Source organism: Drosophila mojavensis, unplaced genomic scaffold, assembly GCF_018153725.1.
Source record: "Drosophila mojavensis isolate 15081-1352.22 unplaced genomic scaffold, ASM1815372v1 contig_277, whole genome shotgun sequence".
NCBI lineage: Eukaryota > Metazoa > Arthropoda > Insecta > Diptera > Drosophilidae > Drosophila > Drosophila mojavensis.
In genome coordinates, this window is record NW_025318822.1 from 21,173 (window position 1) to 42,460 (window position 21,288).

The 21,288-nt window shown below is 41.5% G+C and overlaps 1 protein-coding gene across 1 annotated transcript; it reads right to left on the reverse strand.

Moving 5' to 3' along the window:
- Positions 1-503: 503 nt before the first annotated feature.
- LOC6573902 (205 kDa microtubule-associated protein) lies at positions 504-21,156 on the reverse strand. Its single transcript, XM_001999925.4, has 2 exons — positions 18,882-21,156; positions 504-3,425 (listed from the first exon to the last, which is right to left on the reverse strand). Exons 1-2 carry the CDS (start codon positions 20,598-20,600, stop codon positions 1,059-1,061), a joined length of 4,086 nt encoding a protein of 1,361 aa, XP_001999961.3. The 5' UTR covers positions 20,601-21,156; the 3' UTR covers positions 504-1,058.
- Between the last annotated feature and the right edge of the window lie 132 nt (positions 21,157-21,288).

Sequence of the window (21,288 nt, forward strand, 5' to 3'; positions counted from 1 at the left end):
GTATAAATGTATATATGCGGCGTATACAATGTGTGTGTATGCGTGTGTGTGGGAGTGCACTTAAAGGAAGCACCCTAAAAATGTTGACAGTAAAAAACACATCAAAATTCTATCATCAAAATTTTTTTATAGCGCACAGTGGTTCAGTTCAGCATTTTGCTGATCAAATATTCTTGATAGCTGCGCTTTTTTCTTTGATTATTTTTGTTTTTTTTTTTTCTAAATTTTTGTTTTCTTTTTTTTTCTTGTTGATTAGTTTTGATATTTGAAATATTACGTGTTAGAATGCCAACTACGAGCTACATTTATAAGTTTTTCTTTTTTTCTGTCACATACACTCTCATACAAGTGTGTTAATATATATATATTTTCTTTTTGTTTGTTATTTTCTTATTATTTTTTTATTTTTTTTATGGTTCTTATAAAACACCTTTAGTTTTTTGTGTTGTTTTTTTTTTTTTCGTTTCGTTTTTGCGCTCCAAAGATTCTTTCTCGTTTTCAACTTAAATAGATACATAAAAATTGTTCGTTTAATACATGAGCAAACAAATGAGACAAAAATGGAGAAAAAAAAAGCAGAGCGTGAGGAACAATTATAATATTTAAAAACGTAAAAAACGTAAAAAATTAAACCAAAAATATGCAAATGAGCAAAAGAAGCGAGCGAGCACACACAAAAGGAAAACCCTTAACAAAATAGCACAAAACACTAATCGACTTTGGGCTTGGAAAAATCGTAATTGTGCCACACAAAATAATGTCGGAGCCCCCCGCGTTTGCGTTTGTGAAAGGGGGCATATCTGTTCATAAACATATATATATATATCTATATGTGTCTGTGTGTGTGTATCTGTATTTAAAAAATTAATGGACGCTCCACTGAGCCACAACTTGGAAATGGAAGAGGAGGGGCTGAGGGATCGCAAAATTTCGCTGTTCGCAGTTTCATGCGCAAAATACTTTTTCATAATATGTTTATAATATTAGTAAAGTAGTTTCATTTTTTATTTAACTCCATTAGTGATCAACTCATCTTCGGCGCTGCAGCCGGACGCCGCCTAGAAATCCAGCAGTGCCACCTCTGGGTTCTGCTGCTGCTGCGGCTGTAGCTCCAATGCCTCCTGCGCTGCCTCCAGAGCATCGTGCAAGCCATTGCCATGGCCATTCTGTTCTAGTTTAGTTTCCGCCTCCTTCAAGCCATTGGCAGCAGGAGTCGGCTCTGGGTCAACTGCTGTTGCTGGTGCTGCTGCTGCAGGTTCTGCGGGATCTGCTCCCACTGCCGCCTTGGCTGGTGTGGTGCCCGTTGGCCGCCTGATTCTCATGCCAGCACCTGGTGATGTTTTAGCGATCTCTTTGGCTTTCGGTTTCAGCGGCGAGCTGGAAGCACTCTTCAACGGCGACGACTTGCGCTGCTGTGCAGCAGTGGTGGCGCCGCTGCCAACGGTCAGCTGGGTGCGACGCGCGCTGCTCGCACCACCGGTCGGCGCCGTGTGTGTGAATTTGGGCGCTGGGCGCGCCGTGAAAGTCTTAGTAATGGTCGTGGTGGTGGTGGTGCTGCTGCTGGTAGCGCTGCCGTTGGCAGTGGCCGACTTGATGCGCGTGGTGCTGGTGGTGCTAGTGGCTGCGCTGCTCGACTTGGCCACGCCATTGGCCAGCGGCTTCGAGGGACTGCGCGCCCCAGACAAACTGCCAGTGGTGCTGGTGGTCGGCGGCTTGCGCAGCGTCGAGGACACGGTGCTGCGCGGAGAGAGAGTCTTCGGCTTGGCAGCGGCGCCAGTGGCGCTCAGGCTGCTGGGAGTGGTGGCCGGCTTGTTGGCCGTCACCTGCAGGCGCGACTTAGTGGCGGCTGTGGCGGATCCATTGCTGCATGTGGTCGAGCTTGGTGGCTTGCGGGCTGTAGCTGTGCTCGTGGTGCTGGTAGTGAAGCGTGCCGTGGTGGCAGGCTTGACAGCGGTCTTGCTCAAGCTGCCAGCGGTCTTGCTGGCCGGAGCGGTGGCCGGGCGAGCGCTGGTCAGGGTGCTGTGAGTGGTACGTGGTGCCGGCTTGCCAGCCGTATTGCTGGCCGTCAGTGGCTTGCGTGCGGCTGTGGTGCTCGTCTTGGCTGTTGTTGTTGTTGTTGTTGATGTTGATGTTGTGGAAGCACTGGACTTGACAGCGCCGGCAGCCGGTGCTGTGCGTGGGCGTGCAGTTGTGGAGCCCGCCGTGGTCCGCTTTGTGATGGGCGCAGGTGAGGGCTTCTTGGCCGCTGCAGGTGCTCCGGCCTTGCCGGCAGCCGGCTTCTTCTGTGCATCACTGGGGCTAGCCTTGACCTTGGGCTTGGCTGCGGCAGCAGTGGCAGCTGCGACGGTTGCTCCAGCCGCAGCTGCCACTGCTGTAGCAGCCACTGCAGCTACGGCGATGTCAGCCACTGGTGTCTCCTCGGCAGGCTTTTCAGCAGCTGCAGGTTGGGCCACCTCGACTGGCTGTGCTGCCTCGAGTGGCTGTTCCACAGCTGCTGGCTCACTGGCGACAACAGCCGGTGACTGCTGCTGCAAAGACTCGACAGGCTGTTCCGCAGCTGGAGCTGCAGGAATCGACTGTTCCACAATTGGCTCAGGCTCCGCCACTGGCTTAACCGCCTCCTTCTCCACGTTGCTTGCTTCGGGTGTTGGCTCTGGTGTCTCAGCGCTGCTCAGACCATTCGTGTAGGGTGCAGCTTCGGCGTTGAGCTGATGCGCCACTGACACCTCCTCCTCGATGAGTTCATCCTGCAGTTGTAGTTCGTTGTAATTTGGTTGGGTCTCCTGTTTGAAAGCTGGTTCGGCCACCTGTTGCTGCAGCTCCTCCTGGAAGTGTGGCTCTTGTTTCTCGTGCTGTGCAGCCAAGAAGTCGTCGTGCTGTTGCAGCTGCTGCTGCTCCTCCTCCTGGAAGACCGGCTGCGAGTCCTGCAAGTGCTGCTGTCGCTCATCCTGCAAGTACTGCAGCTGCTCATCCTGGAAGTGTTGTTGCTCCTGGAAAGGCTGTTGCTGCTCCTCCCGGAAGTTCAGCTTCTGTTCTTCTTGGAAGTGCGACTGAGGCTCCTCCTGGAATTGCTGTTGCTGCTCTTCTTGGAAGTTCTGTTGTTGCTCCTCCTGGAAGGTCGGTTGCTGCTCCTCCTGGAAGTCCAGTTTCTGTTCTTCATGGAAGTTCACCTGAGACTCCTCCTGGAACTGCTGTTGCTGCTGCTGTGTCTCCTCCTGGAACTGCTGCTCCTGTTGCTCCTTCTGCACAGGTTGCTCTTGCTGTTGCTGCGAATACTTTTCCTCCACGTAGTCAGAAAAGTTTGTTTCGCCTTTAGGCGGCTGCTGTTGCAATCCATCGTCTAAGCCAAATGGATTACTAGCTGGAGCAGATTCTTCCTCACTGTGGACTCCATAGCCGGTAGCTGTATTCCATTCAGCATACTCCTGCAACATACAAAAGAGGGAGAAAATTATGGATTATTAACTTGATATATGTATATGTAAATACAAATGAGCAAATCTCTCAAAGCACCACTTGGAATGCATCATGCTCAATAAATTTGAAATGTTAATACCCTTAGCAGATTATGATAGCGATGATTATGATGATAATGATGACTACCAACAAGCTGCCCAAAAACAAAAGGCACTAAGCAATAACAACAACAATAAAAGCAGCAGCAACAGCAACAGCATTTGGCCTCTGTCTGGCTGTTCGGCTGACGTCTTCTTCACGCACAGACAATGTCGACATCGACATCGTCATCGTCATCTGGCCTCCCCCTGCCCCCATTGCTTCGGTTGACGCCCCGCTGTCCCCTGTTAAATCGATAAATGCAATGAGCCGGCACATAGAGCTAAAATCCCTGGAAATGTCTTCGTTTTTCGGTCTTTGCGTTGGAAAAATATGGTAAAGATTTGTTATTTCTTCTTGTGCTCACTTCGTTTTTGTTTTTTGGTTTTTCAGCTTGTTTGCAATTGAGCGTCAAGAAAATGTTACTTCTGGTGTTATATATGATATCTTCTGGTCTGTGCTCGCTGCGCTCCCCTCCCCCAGCCTGTCAGTCTGTCGCCTTACCAAGTGAGCTCTGAGTGCAAGCTGTAAAAATAGCAGCGACCACAAAGTACAAACGGTTATATATATACATATATACACATATGTATGTATGTATATCCATATACTATATAAGTAAAAGTATTTATGGACGTGGCAAATACCAGCGAAAATAAGGCAGCCAACCGCATGAGTTTCCAGCACAATAAACGAAAGATACCCCTGTACCCCAAAAAATAGTTGACGACTATAAATATATAGAATAAGTACCAATTGGATGCATCACTCGTTTTTAAATACATTAAACAGTGTGTTTCCGAGTAAATCTTGAACATGTATAATCAAAATATTTACAGTAAACTTAATATATTAATTAGATTAAACTCATCTTATTTATACAATTATGTGAATTAAATTAAAAATAAATTCCTTAAAAATAAAAAAATTTCATCAATCACTAATAATAGTTAATTCTTGAAGGATGTTCTAAATGTTTGCAATTGTCTGCTATTTGCAGAAATTACTGAACTTCATACGATAACATTTATGCGAATGTTAACTTTAACATTGTTCCTTATAATATATGTATATATAATATTATATAAAATATTTATACATACATACATATGTATATATTGCTAACAAATAGCCGACCCCAAGAAGCGTGCTATAAAATAAAAGCAAGAAATGCTGGAAATGCTGTTCCAGGAGTTGAGCAGAGATATATGTATGTGAGATAGAGAGAGAGAGAGAGAGAGCAAGACAAATAGAGAGCGTGTGCAAGGCGCAGTGCAACATCCCTCGAATGAGGCACGAGCCATAGCAAAAACAGATAGCAGATTCTGCTAGCTATTCGTCAGCTGTGTCTGCATGCTTGTGAGGGTTGTGTAGAAACACACTCACGCACACACACTCACACATGTAGAACAACTCGAATTACTAATGCATACAAATTATAATAATGACATCAGCCGCGCTGGGGCGAACTTGTGAAAGTGAGAAAGCAGCGCGTAGCAGCAGCGGCTGGCAATGTCATGACAATTGCCGCCATTGCCAGCAGCCGCAGCAGCAGCAGCAACTACAACAACAACAGCAGCGAAAAGAAACTACAGCAAAGAGCGATGACATAGTACGACGACAAACGCACACACTTAACACAGCAAGTAAAAAGTCAGATGGCAGGAAGCGTCGTGTAGTGTGACTCGGCATTAGTTTTGGCGGCGCTGTCCAACAGGGTACAAATGTAGCGTTAACATTTTTTCCGGCACTTTTCTTCTAGCTAGCTACGCAACACCACAGCAATCGCAGCAGCGCCAAACGCAGTCGCTGCCGACGTCACCGTCGCGGTCGCAGTCGCAGTCGCAGTTGTGGCCGCTTTAAAATGTCATTGACCAGCAAATGCCACTAGTTGGGGCCGCTGTTGCCGGTGTTTTGTCGGTTTTGCTGCCCACTTTTGGCCCACTCGCTAGCAATTGCTGGCTTTCTTTTGTTGCTCAAGCGTAATGGGGCTAAAAGTGAGCTGAAGCCGAAAAAGTTGAAATCAAAATGAAACTAAGGTAAAGAAACAAAGAAAAGTGAACCGGTTAAATCGCAGCTTAGTCAGCTTCTGCGCTCAGATGATTCATTCGTCAGCGACAACCCAAAGAATTCATTAATTCATTAATCATTGCTAGCATTAAATTATGCAATGCCAATTGCCGTTTATAAATAACCTGCATTTCACACAATCTCTTTCTCTTCTCTCCCTTTCTCTATCGCTCCCCCAAGCACTATGGCTCTTTGGCATTTTATCAGTCGAATAATGCGTCAGCCTCGAACGGGCTGGCAACGTCGCGTCGCTGGCAACTTTGCCGGCCGGCCGGTCTGCTTTTGTGCTAAACGTTCAGACTTGTTTTGCTCTTGTGCAAAATAACCAATTTTTGCCAGCTCCTATTGTGTGTGTGGGTTGTGTGTGTATGTGTATATGTGTGCGTGTTTGCATTTAGGTTTCATAGTTAAGTGCATGATTTCTTCTATTATTGACAAATGATTTTGACACTCAAGACAAGCAACGGCGCCGGGCACATCTAGTCAGAAGGCACTATAACAATGGACGATACTTATTCATTGAAGGGGGCCTTCGTTGTTCGTGGGTGAATTATGTGTGTACACACACACGCACACATATACATGTACGTGTGTTTGTTTCTGCTTGTCTCTCTTTCTTGGTTGCTTTTGCACACACCAAAAAAAAAAACAATAACAAAGCAAAACAAAACGCAACGATGACATCAACATTTTCAGTCTCCACTTCTCACATACACACACGCATACACACATACATTTGCACACACACGGCGAATTTTAATACTGATGATAATTGTGAAAAGTGCGCAGCAAAAGAAGAAATTGCACGAGCGTTGCCAGGCGTTGACGTCAACTATGGACAGAGCGAAAGAGGGCAGAAGAGTGTGAATGGGAAGAGTAGAGCGAGGCAAGGTGAACAAGATCAGCAGCACGTTTGGGGAGAGTTGTGCTTGTGCGCTCGTTCTTGTTTTGTGTGTGGCCGTGCAAATTGCTGAAAATCAGAATCAAAATTGTGCCATAAACAACAACAACATCAGCAACAATAACAATAACAGCACATACAAATCAAGTTCAACAGATGGCGCACATTTGCATTTCGGCTGCCCATGGGGCGATGTGGTAAGCTATGACCAGGGGCAGGTGGCGTTTGGGGCGGCCTATAAATTTTCAACGTATCCGAAATGGCACACAGAGCAGACAACATGCAAAGACAATTTATAGAGTCGCAAATTTTGCGCAAAGCCAACAAATCACTTGTATTGAGTCGTCGGTTCACGTCGATTTTGTGTTGTCGTCTCCGTCTCACATATGGATGTATATAGCTCGTTAGAAAACCAAACTGGGCAACCAAACAGCCAAACAGACGACAGTGGCCATTAAGCGCATACAAATATGGCATGCAGTTAGTTGGCAGCAGCGGCAGGGTCCAACTGATTTTGGCCATACGCACACTTACATTATGCACATTATAATAACAATAAAATAGCTAAATGCTCAATAATGCGTAGAGAGAAAGAGATGACTGCGAGGCAGCGCAGCAATGAGTAAGCACGCGCTTGGGCGGCGGCAAAAGACAGCGACCACAAACTACAAAAACAATGCCAAATTAAGCGACAGCAAAAGACTTCTCATCAACATAGGCAAACAGAAACAGAAATACAAACACAATCACACATACCAAAAGGCACAATAAACATGCAAATAAAATAATGTGCGTCTATGTAATTTCTATTTATAACTCGTTGGGCAGGCACACACTCAATGTAGTTGACACAGGCAAAGGAGCCAAAAACTATTCAATGAGCATATGCAAACTGCACTCTCTCTCTCTCTGTCGCTCCTTCTCTTGCTCAGCCGCTGTTATATTGTAATCTCTTTTTTGCTGCCGCTACTGTTGTGTTGTGGCTACTTAACTGTGCAATCATAATAAGCACTGTGCGCTGCTCTGTTACTGTTACAGTAACTGTTACTCTTGGTACATAATGCTAATGATGTTGAAATCGCTGAGTAGTGTGTGGCAAGCAACAGCAGCAGAGGCAGCGCACTGACTGCGCGCCACATGCAACTGCAGCACGCAACATGTTGCCAATGTTAGCAGCCTAACAATATGGTTTTTTGTTTCTTTCTGCTTCTTTCTTTTTTTGGTAGCAGCTCATGCTGCACATCATTAATCTCCCGATGTTGATTAATGCACAATTTTATGCTATTTTCATTATTTTTCTACATATTCAACAAAAAATATAAAAAGGTGATGCAGCTGAGGCATGAAACCAACGCCAGGGGGCGCCCTTTGTGTGTGTTTTGCTTCTTTGCATTATTATTTCTTCTTATTTATAATTGATTTTTCCTTTAAACTTTTGTTCGTCGAGCGGAAATGATACAAGCCTAGAAAAATGCAGCTCTATATTATTTATTTAATTTAATTTCTTTTGTTTTGTTTTTTCTTTTTGCCCTCACTACAAATAAGATATATATTGCTTAGTCAGCGACGAATTCCTATCAATTGGGCACAGTTGGCCAACAGACCGGGAAAGCCAGAAGCATACGTAGTATGGGCAATTAGTGAATAGAGCTGCGACAGTTACGCCAACTCACTCAACTCAACTCAACTCAACCCGACTCAATGAATTATGGCGACGCCATTAATGAAAGAATTAATAAGCAATAAAAAAAACAGATACAGCGCGAATTGTGTAGGAAAACCGGCAAATGGCCATGGCAACAGATTTTCGCAAACAAGACGAGGCAAAATGGTGAAAAAATGGAGCAGACCCAACAGCAACTACCAGAAATTTTGCGAAACCACGTTATATAGATGATATTTATGATGGTGCGACGCTATGAAGTAGCCCGTCAAAAGCAATTCACTGGGGCCAAAGTCACCAATGGCAGCGCACAGCTAACGTGGCACGCAAGCAAATGTTGCAAGCCAAGAAAAAGTACAGTGTAACAAAGAAGCACAAGCTATTTTTGGCACAATAAATACTTAATACTCTTACAAACATATGGCTTGCATTTACAGTAAACCTAGATTTTTCTATCAAAAACTTTATGACACTATACTACAATTTCCAGCTCTTTAACCCTACACAAAATTGAACTTCTTATATATTTCCATGATTACTTATCTATATGTAAGTATATATAGAGATATATACTATACGAAAACCTATAAATACAACTCGTTCATAATAAAATTCATAAAAATTATATTATATATCCTTAATAAGTTTTCACTTCTTCAAAATATTTTGCAAAATTATTTTGATATTCTAAATAAATATATATAGCTATATAGGATATATGAAAATAATATTGTGAATTTCTTTTAGTTTGGGTTACTCAAAACTAATGAATGAAATATATTAATGTATAAGATTTCTTGTTCTTGTCTTTAGAGCTTCTCATATATATTGAATAATTAGTCCGAAAAGATTGTTAGTCTCCTGATCTCTCGCCTGACCTGTATTATACTAACTATGACAAAATTGTTTCCATGTGCAGAAGCAAACGCGTAATCTTCAAACTTTCAATAAAATGTTACAAATTGCACTTAAAAATTGCTATACTCTTTGCAAGGGTATCTAACAAACCAAAAGAATAGAAAGTTAATTAAGTTTTATTTCGCGCCGCTGCTTTTTGGGCTCTTGAGAGTTTATTTTTCAGACTTTTCGCAGGTTTCAAAAGAAAAGCCCAACGCGAAGTTGTCGTCAGTTGCTTGTAAAGTTGATGACGACGATGATGATGATGATGACGATGTTTCTGATGGTAATGATGATGATGATGAACAAGCTGGGCCACGTCGTTTGTTCTGCGGTTGGGTTTCGGGGGCCTTTTCTCGTTATATGCAGATTGACTGTTTGTCTTTGTCGGGGAAAATTTGTGAAAGGCTTGTCCAAAATAAATATGAGAAAATATCCATTGTAATTTGCTACAGAAACCGCAAGACAAAACTTGCAACATACAAATATTTACTACAGACTTTGAATTAAAGTTGAGCATTATACAGCAAGATCTTATATAGGAATAGATTAAACCACAAAGATACATTTATAGCATTTTGTGATTTATTACGAATTTCTATTGGATTTTTAATTGAATGCCAAAAATATTGAAACTAAGACTTTGATTTGAAGTTAAGCCAAAGTCGTAAAATTCAAGTTTAAACATTTTATACCCCATATGAATAAATCTTCTGAAAGGTCATAAAAGTAATTATACGAGAGTTTGTTTTATTGTGTAGACCCAATAAACAATTTCTTGTTTCTGCGAGAGAAGAGAGACAGCATAGTTTCGCCTTGTTCATGTACTCGCCCCCTCATGAGTCCCGGTAGGCGGGCATCATTTAATTTAAAATGTTTAAGAGTTTCATTCAATTAATTTGACTGGAGCAGTCTATAGGAGGAAGTTGCTTTTGGGCCTGTGTTAAATTTATTATTTAAACGACTAGCAGATAATTGGGAATTGAGAATTGGGAAGCGCTTCAATGTGCCCATAGAAAAGTTAAAGGCGTTCTGCTTGAGTGAAAGGCCCGCTCAGAAAGGGGCAATGAATGGTGCTTATTGCCCCTTTCGGTTATCGAAGCGCGCTCATAAATCCATTGGCAATGGTGATAAAGATGCGGCCACAATATCAAAGCCGTTCGTTTGAGACTGCAGAAAGTTCATTACACATATATATATAAAGATATTTATATATATGTATATATAGATAGAGAGAAGAAATGCAACAAGCGAAAAGAAAAGACAAAAGCATATTAGCGCGCCGACATGAAGCAGATTCAGCTGCGCTTTCGTGAAAGTATCCAACGGATACGTAGAGCACGAAAGAACCAAAAGATACAATTACAATATGACTTGGCCACGAGTGGCTAGCCCAGACCACTAGACCACATTGCAAGTGAGCGACATGAATGGTTAGACATATATATATATTACCATAAATATATAGATACATTAGAATGGTGGCGGCCGTTGCCATGAAATTGACTGCTTTTGTTGGCCAAGTTAGCTGATTGTTGGCTGACTCACGCGGCGGCAAAGTGAATTAGCCAAACCAAGATGGATAGACTAAAACGCCAAGACGCATGTGGAAAAACTTCATAATAGTGCAGATTGTGATATACACAGACTTCAATACTTAGTATAGGGGCTGGCCACGGCTGTTTTACAGGCCAAAAGAAATTGTTAATAGCGCAAATGGTAATGGTAATGGTAATAAAAAAAAAAAAAAAAAATAGAAGAGAAAAACAAAAACACCTGGCCATGTTAGATACTGCTGCTGCTGATACACACGAACATTGTTTCGGTTTGGCAACACGACTTGGACTCGAGACGGGCCCCCTCTCGAAAGGCCTTCCCATAGAGCCACGATTACCACTACTTCGTTGTAGTATTCTTCTTCGTCTTCTTCTTCTTCCTCTTGCTTTATGAGTTCTTTAACATTGGCCGTGCCCCGCGGCAGACAAAGGCTGGGCAAATGCCTGACGGCGGCTAATGGCCAGAGTCTCCCTCTCCCTCTCGCTCGCTCTGTAGTGGCCGTTGTCTTTCGGCTAAGTGCTTTACACACTCTTGGCCAAATCCAGCAATTGCAGCAAACCAAATGCAATCAGCTCTGGACAATTTGAAAGGCAGTTAGTTTAGTGCTGCAAAAACTCTCTCAACACTGTCAATGCCTTGCCCATATTTTTCACAGCCTGCCGATGGGCGAGACGCCCATTATATTATTTGACGAACGGTTATTTCTCTTTCGTTGCCACGCTCGTCGAGAGTATTAAGAGTTCATGACAATATATATAACATATAATAGGAATGACAGAGATTATAACAGAACAAATGAGTCGAAATACTGAATTGAACTAGATTATTCGAAAGAATTCGTCTTTGTATTGTAGTTGCAATTTATTCTATACGCAGAATAACAATAATTCTGGGTATAGACATTTAAACCATTTATAAAACTGTAATACTAATAATAACTAAGTTATTAATAATAATGTTTACCAGTCTAATGATCATAGATCAAAATGATCTACAGTAGAAGCATAGTGCAAAATATATCGAACTAGATTGGGTGAAATAATTGATCATTTCTATCCAATGAAGCATATATTCTATTGTAATTTATTAGTAACTATATTTGAAACTGTTTTATTTATCATAATTACAAATATTATCTGTTATACTCCGCTTTATTACGATTTTTTACATTTATTATTTTGCAATTTTGTATTATTCTATTTACTTATGCGAAATACCCCGTAAATTATATGATAAGTTTTGATGTTATTTAGCACATATTGTAAGAATATTTTATCTTCGGCTCTACGTAGTCTTCACCATTTTTTGTTTGTTTGTTACGTTTCGTTTTACGTTTTTTTACGATTAATTAAACTAAATTGACCTGCATGTTGAGCTGTGCGACAGAACCGGTTCCACGTCATATTCATCATTCCTAGAAATTTTTGCACAATTCTTCATACTTGTGTATGTGTGTGTGTGTGTGTATAATTTTTATGGCCAACATGAGCCGAGCTTTAAAGCCTATAAGAACCTCTGGCTGGACGGAAGTCAACAGTTCGCCATATTTATGGCGAATATTTCACAACTAATAGATACTCGCCTTTCCCCCCACGAGCAGAAATTCACCTGTGTGTGTGTGTGTGGCTTTCGCAAGGTATTTCGCTAAATAAGTCGACTAAAATTAGAGCTGCTTTCTTTCCATTCCCACTATATCATAGCTGAATTTTTATCAAGGAATGCTCGCTGGCTCGACTATGATTAATTGAATTTTAACTGCTAGCCAAACACTAAATTCCCAAGTTCTTAGCGATCCATATCTGGTGATTAAATACTTCAAATTGTTGCTGGCATGAGCTCATTATGGTGTTGTCATCTAAATTAGTCATATTATTATGCGAATATCTAAAGTGCCATATGAAATGAATACGTCATATTAGATAAGTATCTAAAGTAATATCAGTTACAAAGCGCTTTAATTTGTTAAATGAAAATTTTGTAATGATATTGTTCGACATATTTCAAATTCATTTACTTAATTTTAGTTTAACAGGAAATTGAATGTTTTCAGTATTCCAAAATATTATTCTTTACTCAAAAATTTTACATTCCTATACATAATTTAAGATCATATAGTTCAGTTTAGCTTGAAATAAAATTTAATATTGTCAATATTACAAAAGAATATAACTGAAAATTAGATATTAATCTTGATATTCTTCAATATAACTCTAAATTAATATTAAATTATTATTAAACCAACTTTTTTGACTGAACATTTGATCTTGATAGTCTTTTTCATTTGAGTTAATTTATTTTAATTTAAAAGGAACTTCCTTATCTTTTCCGTATTCCAAGAAAATAAAAGTCAGTCTTAAAACTCTTGATAGCTAGTCCACTCCTGTTAGTCACTTTAAAGTAACTGCACTACATGAATCGTTGGAAGCCTTAAGCACATCTCCTAAATGGCTGTCCGGGACGCACAATTCCTATTAAATATACAAATAGCCTAACGTTAGGTAAATTGCTGGACATCGTCTTGGTTTAGCTCCTGCGGCACATTCATCCAACTTGACAGAGCGAGCGACAGCAAAGACAACGACAACGACAGAGCTGCTGGAGCTAAACCCGTTGGTTGGGACCCTGGCGATGGATCACCTACTGGAAGCAGCCAGGGATCGTGTGCAATGTGCAAATCTGGCCAGCACCAAAATGGCTTTCAATTAAAAACACTTTTGGAGCACTTGGCTGTGACACCCCAGCAACAGCGATTAAAGCCTATTTATATGACCAGGGGCCCGGATCGTCCGTCCTCGGTTCCAGGCAAAGGGGGCACAGAGGGGGGGAAGGGCGGGAGAGCTGCAGCTCTCGTACAGCAGTCAGCCGTCAACGCTGCAGGGGCCACAAAATGCATTGCGGCATTTTGTCGCCCATTTTAGTAATTATTTTTACATATTTTTTCAGTTTTTCAGATTGTCTCTTTTTTTTTTTTTTGTGAGAAGCTATTGAACTTGGCACAGGGTTTGAATTTTAAAAATAAAATTTGAACTCGTAAATGGGGAGAACATGCATAAATTGCAAATGAAGAAGCAGGAAGCAAAAAAAAAAGAAGAGAAATACAAGACATATAAAAAGCATCTACAAGTGCGAGAGAAACAAGCGAAAGTGTCGCCTACAAAATGCAAATATACACATATACATTATGGGGTACATACATATACACATAATATATATACATATAGAATATATACATACATACAGACCCATATGGCAAATGTAAATTTAGATAACGCATATAACAAGACATATAAAGAGAGCAAGCAAGCAAGAGAGAAAGGAGAGGGGAAGAAAGGCCATGCGATTGCAGCAAAGACAGCCGCATGCAAAATGAGATATTGTATCTGCAAGATAAAAAGTACTTCAACTGATGCTGCAGCTGCCGCCGCTGTCGCTGCTGCTGCCGTTGCCACCGAGCCTCATTTCTTTTGAACTGCAAAATGTAAAATGGTGCAATTAGACGCCGCCAAACGGCTTCAAGTGGCATGACTCCAGCTACAGCCACAGCCACATCTTCCTCAGCTTCTGCAACATCTTCAGACGTGTGCTCTTACCATTTTGGCAATCAGACTTCAGTCAACCCACACAATGGCAATAGCAATCATATTGCAGCAAGATTTCTGGCCGTCGCCGTCGTCTCGCAATTGTTCTGCTTTTGGCTTTTGGGGCCTCCTCCTTGTTGAGAGACCGCAAAATGAAACTCGTTTTGCACACACACCGACACCGACACACTCACACACACATACTTAGGCACAGTTGGCCAACTCTCGTACATTATTTACCAACTCTCGTCTGACGCCTGACTTTTTTTTTTTTTTTGTTTTACTTATTTTTTATATTTTTGCTTTTAGGCTGATTTTGGGCGTAAGTCGGGCTACATATATATCTCGTACTTTCGTACTTAGGTGGGCAGACAAGATATGTATAAGCACACTCCTTACACACACACACACCCAGAGATAAAGAGTGAAAGAGACAGCGATGGCTAGTCGTATCTGTATCTCTAAGCACTTGTCCGTGTGGGCAGACGAGGCTGGGCGTAGGATTGGCGTCGACGCCAAATGCGCTTACATCGAGCTCGAATTGGACCACCCGTTGCCCAAGCTGCATGCAACGCCGACAATAACAACAACAAAAGTGGCGCTTACAGAAAAGCCAACAACAAGCAACAGAAAGCAATATGTGTGTGTGTGTGTGTGTGTTTGTAGAGCAAATTGCAAAAAATAAAATTTGCGAAGAAGCAAGCAATTTTAATTGAGTTAATAATCTTAATGGATTTTCAGACTTAATTACAAAGCTGATGCACCTATATTAAGTTGCTGCTGTGGTTGTTGTTGTTGTTGCTATTATTATTGTTATCTTTCACGTGCAATTTGTGAAACCAATTTATTGGCACAAATTTTTCGTTGCAACAAAAGTACCCTAACATTTCACTGTTAAGTTCATGCTATGCATATTAACAGAGATTTAACTAACATGTTAATTTACATCTGCAGAAAACTTTCTTTTTAGGTAGATGAATGCAAATATATAAGTGTATATGTGTGTATACAAATGTAAGACATTTGTATTAGTTACTGGCCATAAAACGCTCGAAAATACTAGTAATTTATAACTCTGTTATCTATAAACATTATTTGGCTTGTTTATACGAGTTTTATATAACTTACGGTTAAATACAAAACGAAATAAAAAGAGATTTAAAAAAAATATATATATTACATATATATCTGAAAAAGCAACCTCCGTTTGTACAATACTTTTGTAATATTTTATTGTCGCATCAGACATGTGTGATGCGCTGCTTTAAATATATGAATGGATGGCTCAATTACAATAAAAAATTCTGTTTGTTTTTGTTTTGTAGGCATCCATCAATTGTCAGAAAAAAATCGTAATAATAAAAGGAATTTGCATTGTTATGGCTATGCTAATTTATGCAAATTGTATAAATTTTAATTAAACACACAAGTTTAAACAAATGTCATGCGAATTGTGGCGAAAGTATCAAACAGACAGCAAAAACAGCCGCAAATAAAATAAAACTAAAAACAATAAAATGTATATATATTTTTTTTTTCAATAGTTTTATGGATAATGTGTGGGAAACTAGCGAGCGAAGGTCCCATTGACTGAGTCATACTACAGACGCGTGAATTCTACTATCAGCTTGTTTTTGTCTGTGCTCTAGAATTGAAATGCACCTAAAGAACAGACTTGTGTATAAATATAAATATATATGTATATAGACCTATATAAATGTAGGTATTTCGTCGCCTGAATAACGCCGTTAAAAATTATAATTAGAATTGGTGATAATGTAGCGACACAGAACGTGCAAGCTTAAATGCGCTTGCAAAAAATCTGTTTGATTAGTCAACAAAATTGATCACTCGATTATCGCTGTTATTTAACAGCGAGAAACTTAACAGCGCCGCTTGCACCTAGTCTGCCACTTTACATAGTTTGTGATAAAAGCCGTTTTGCGTTAACGAATTCGCCGTGGTTCCAATTGGAGACAGGCTGTCTGCAATGTTAATTGCTTTTTGTATTCTGATAGCTCGACTCGATGTTGACAACGGCAAATAAACAAAATAAAATTTGTGTCAGACACGAGAAAAATAAATTTTCACCATGTAAATGAATATAGCTTTGCGTGTCCGATTTATTTGTTTGGCTAAAATACAGCGAAATATGTAAAAACAAATAAGAAACAGACACAAATCATGTTGATAAAAAAACGGCGAAAACGAAAACGTCAATGGGGCTGAGACAGAGCAGGGGGAGTGTGTTGGAGTTGGAAGCATGAAGAAAGCGTTTTGTTACAGGCGTAAATTATACACACAACGAAACTCCCACAGGAAGTTCGATAGCAACTCAAACAATACCCAGCAGCAGTTGCGCCGACTGCAGCAGCAGCAGCAGTGTCGGCAGCGACGGCAGCGGCGGCGGTGCAAGACAAAGCATATACAAAAATCATAAAAAAAATTGTATATGTATGTGTGAGTGTGTCTGTATGTGCCATGCAAGCGAAAACCGTATATGACCCAATTAAGTGAACCCAAGCGCTTGTGTAATTATGAAAGCTGTGTCTGTGTGTTTGTGCTTGCATACATGTATGTACGGCTGTATGTGTGCGTGTTTGTGTGCATTGGAGCTGGAATTTGCAACCAAGCGAAAAGGTTGCCACTCTTGCCGAAGTTGTTGTTGTTGTCTGCTATTGCTACTGTTGTTGTTAGTGCTGGTCATGCAGATTGCAGACTGTGGGGAGAACGCCACAGCCAGAGACCGATTTGAAGTTTTGGGAGTTGTGCCAGACGCTCTCACTCTTGCACAGACACACTTATACAAGAAATGCATAAAAGCGAATCGTTGACCGCAAGCTGCTCAGCGCTAGCAGCAAAATATATCCAATTGGAACGGAAATCAAATACCAACAACATGCAACAAGAATAACAAAAACAAACGCAAAGCAAAACATATAACACGGTGGCAGCAACAATAACAGATAATACCAACAGACAACCAAGTGGCCAACAAATGGCGACAATAATATTTTATCTTAGAGCCAAGAGGTCAACAGCATAAAGTGTCGCTGCTATACAAAAGCCGCAATAAAGAGAGGAAGTGGCATAAGCAAAAAGACAATACAAATAACACAGCAACAACCCTTGGTTTGCCCTTAATTATTTAAAAATGGAGTTTAAAGTACGCACACACATACATACATACATCTATGTGTATATGCCAGCATTGTAATAATGAGAACCCCACCCAAGAGCCGCTTAAACTTTGCCACCAAACACCTCACACACAAACACACACACACATATGAAAAGCACTTGCGTGTCCTGTTGAGTGTGCCAGAACGGAAACGAGTAGAAAGTAAGAGAGAGAGAGAGGAAAAAAGGAGCGTAGCATAGCGAGCGAGTTAACGGAACACACCCCAGCGCTGCGCTGACGTTGTAAAATTGCATTAGCTCTTGAAGAGAAAGAGAGAGAGAGAATGGGAGGCATTGAGAGCGCGAAACGAGAAAAATCGAGAAGAGAGAAACGCCGAAATGCATGCAGAGGCAGACAGCTGTGTGTGCACACAGAAACAATGAAGTATACCAACAAATTTAATGATTTCTCGTGGGCCAGGTGAACAGTTAGGCACATGGCAAGGACATGCATATGGAACGGTCGACAACAACCAGGAAACACTGCGGAAACACACTGACAAAGCCACACACACACAAACACGCACACACACACACACTGGACACACGACTCAGGGTGCAGGACAAATGACGAGTGCATTAAGACATTTTTGACAAATACGTAAAGTTCGAGAATGAGTCATGCAATTGGAATCAAGGGATGGGCGCGGCTCGATGTCATTTCACGTCATCCAAATTAATTGAATGCTTACAAATGTTAGTATAAACTATATTGTATATACAGAAATATATCAAATATTTATAAAAATCAAACATAGCTATATGTATTCTTATTGGAGCTCAACAAGAATAATATTCAGTGATTTTGTATATCAAACGCAATCCTCAGACGACATCCCCATATAAATGTTATTAGAGACGTGTTAAATGAAATATATCAAGAATGTATGGATTGAAATATAAAAATATATGTATTATCAATTTAGTTAAGTTAATTTAGCAAATGGCTGGATTTTACATTCTTTTCCTTAACAATTCTTTATGAAGTTTAGAAAATGGTTAGAAAGTTACATTGAGTTTTTTTGACAATTCTTATTAGAAGATATTCTTATTTAAGAAGCGCACTTAATTGAATTCCCTAATTTAACAACAATTAAAACTTGCTGTTAGAAGTGCTTTAGGAAATACATCAAGAATATATCAATTAAAATATAAAAATATATGTATTCTTATCGGAGTTCGGCACAATGGATGGCAAATAAGTTATTTACGTAGGCACTTCTTATTATAAACTAAAATTATTTTAAAATAGAACTTAGTTGCATTCTCTAACCAAACATAACGATTAATGAGAATGAAATTCATTTAATGTTCATTTATAATAGAAGCTCCACTTAAAGATTAATGATAATGATTCTATTTCCTAAACAAACAACGATTAATGAGAATGATATTCAGCGAATGCTATTTTATGTAGTGCTCCAATTCATATTAAATATCTTAATTAAATAATAGTAGATCTCTAGATTTGATGTGCTCTTACCTGACGCGGAGCACCGACATTGAATTCTTTCTCTATGTTGTCCGACAGTAAGTAGGATTCGGGCTGCTGCTGCTCCTTCGTTTCCTCAACAAGATGCTTCTCTTCGGTGGAAGAGGAGAGCGGAGATGGGGTAATGTCCACAATGTCTGCCTGTTCAGGCTGGAGCTCAAGTGTTGTGGCTGTCACGGCCGGCTCATCAGCCAGAGGACTGAACGGTGCACTCGTGTCCAGCAAAAGACTCTGGTCGTGATCGGGGGCCTGTTGAGCGAAGGCATCGCTGGAAGTGTGCTCCAGATAGAATGAGGCCTGCATGGGATCAATCAGCTGATTTTGATGCTGATTTAGCTCCTCAATGGATGGAGATTGCGAAACAAGCTCCTTCTCCTCCACATTGAGCAGCTCCTTCTCCTTGAGCGGCTCATCGCCGAGCGTGTGCTGGGGCAGCGGCTGCACCGAGTTGAGAATGTCCTCAATGGGGGCATTCGAATTGGAGTCGTCATAGATAGACTGCTTCATGATATCGTCCTGCAGCTGGGGAGCCACGAAATCTGTTTCTGTTCCGTTCTGTGGCTCTGACAGCTCCAAATCGGCATCCAAGTCAACGCTAGTCTCGGGTCCATGATCGATGTGCTGCTGCTCCACCTGCTGGTAAGCCTCACTGCCATTCTGCAGCTCAACTTCAGCGGGGAACGTGTCATCCTCCTGCTCCAGTTCATGCGGACGCTTATCGGCCCCAGTGTCGAACTCACATTCATCGGGCACTGCAATGGTGTCCATGTTGCAGTCGCGTACACCCTTGCGTGGGCTTTCCGCGACCAAATCATCCCCAACCACCAGCAGTTGGCGTCCCAGGGCCTGAAGTGGCTGCTCACTGGGTGGCGGCGAGACAGGCTGAGAGCCAAAGTGCGGCACGAACTCGACGGCATTAGGATTTAGTTGCGAGTGCGCCTCCACTTCGAGATCTAAATCGGCCTGATCTTGGCCCGTGGGATGAACATTTTCCTTGTTGTCAAACTGATCTGCGGGAGCATCGTTAGTCAATTGCTCTGGCTCCTGTTGTTGTTCGCTCAGGCTGCTCGTGCCATAGGTGGTTGCTACTGAGCTGGGCTCATCCTCATCCACATCCACATCAATGTCGTCTTCTTGGCGCAATTGCTCTGGTTTTGGCAACGGCGTCTCCTTAGGCTGTGCCTCGACTTCGCCCGTGGTCGATGTTGTGGTCGTATTGGAGTTGCTTGAAAAGTCGCCATCATGTTTAATCACCTCGACGTCCTCTTCTTCTTCAACGGCAGCAGCTGCCCTGAAGCCGGCTGCGCTGCCAACGCCATTGCCCAGGCTCAAGTCCATGCCAAGCGACATATACGCGTCGCTGTTGCTGCCGACTGCGCTGCCGATGCCGTTGCCATTGCCGTTGCCAACACCAATACCAATACCATTGCCGACGCCAACGCCAAAAGCGACGTCAACGTCAGCGTCGCTAAACTTTTCGCCGTAGAATTGGTGTTGCTGCTGTTGTTGTTGTTGCTTTTCGCTCTGCTGCACTTCTTTTATGTACTTCCATTCTTCGTCGTCATCGTGCTCATCAGACTTGGGGCCAATGCTGGGTACCAACTCAGCAGCAACGACGTCTGCAGCGTTGCCGGCGCTGCCAGCGTTTTGCAGACTCTCCGCGAGACGATTTTGCAAGAAATCGAAGTGCGCGTTATCCTCGTGTTCCATTCTGATGCAGCTGCTGCTTCTCAATTAGTTTTTCTATATTTTGTATTTTACTTTACTTTATATATTTATATTTTGTGTGTGTGTGCTTTTGGTTTTTCGGCTTTTTTTTTTGTATCTTTCTAAAGATGCCAACAATAAATTCTGATGTGATTCAGTTTGTGCTCTCTCACTTACTCGTGATTCACACGCCGCTTCTTGGCTCTTCTATCTTGCGAATTCTCCTTTTGCTCTCACGTCGCACAGCCGCTTACATACACATACACACACACAGGCACAAAGAGAGAAACACGCACACACTCAAACGACCAGCCGCCAATCACGAAATGCTTCTTCTTTTTTGCGCAGTCCTGCTTCCCAAATATGCTCAAAAATTAACTGACTTTAAACACGCACGCAAACAGATTAATTTTAATTTTAACAAACAGTTCGATGTCGTGTAAAGTTTAAACAATTGCAATTTAAACTTTTCTGTATTTTCAGTTACTTTTGAAAATCACTTAGCCCACCGATTTTTGCGCACATACGACCTTCCAGCTTTAAAACAGAATTCACAATGTTGTGCGCGATTCATGAATTCGATATTCCAGAGATGGTAGAAATCTATCGAGCTGGTAGTAGCATGGTGAATATGTATTGTGTTGAGTACACAACGAATATTCGTTTAATATATCGATATCTTACTTGATTA

Excerpts from the sequence above, each read along its gene's own strand:
- LOC6573902 (XM_001999925.4), bottom strand. The coding sequence starts at position 20,600 with ATGGAACACGAGGATAACGCGCACTTCGATTTCTTGCAAAATCGTCTC. Across the intron at positions 3,426-18,881 it reads ATGTCGGTGCTCCGCGTCAG|GAGTATGCTGAATGGAATAC; the intron begins GTAAGAGCACAT and ends TGTATGTTGCAG.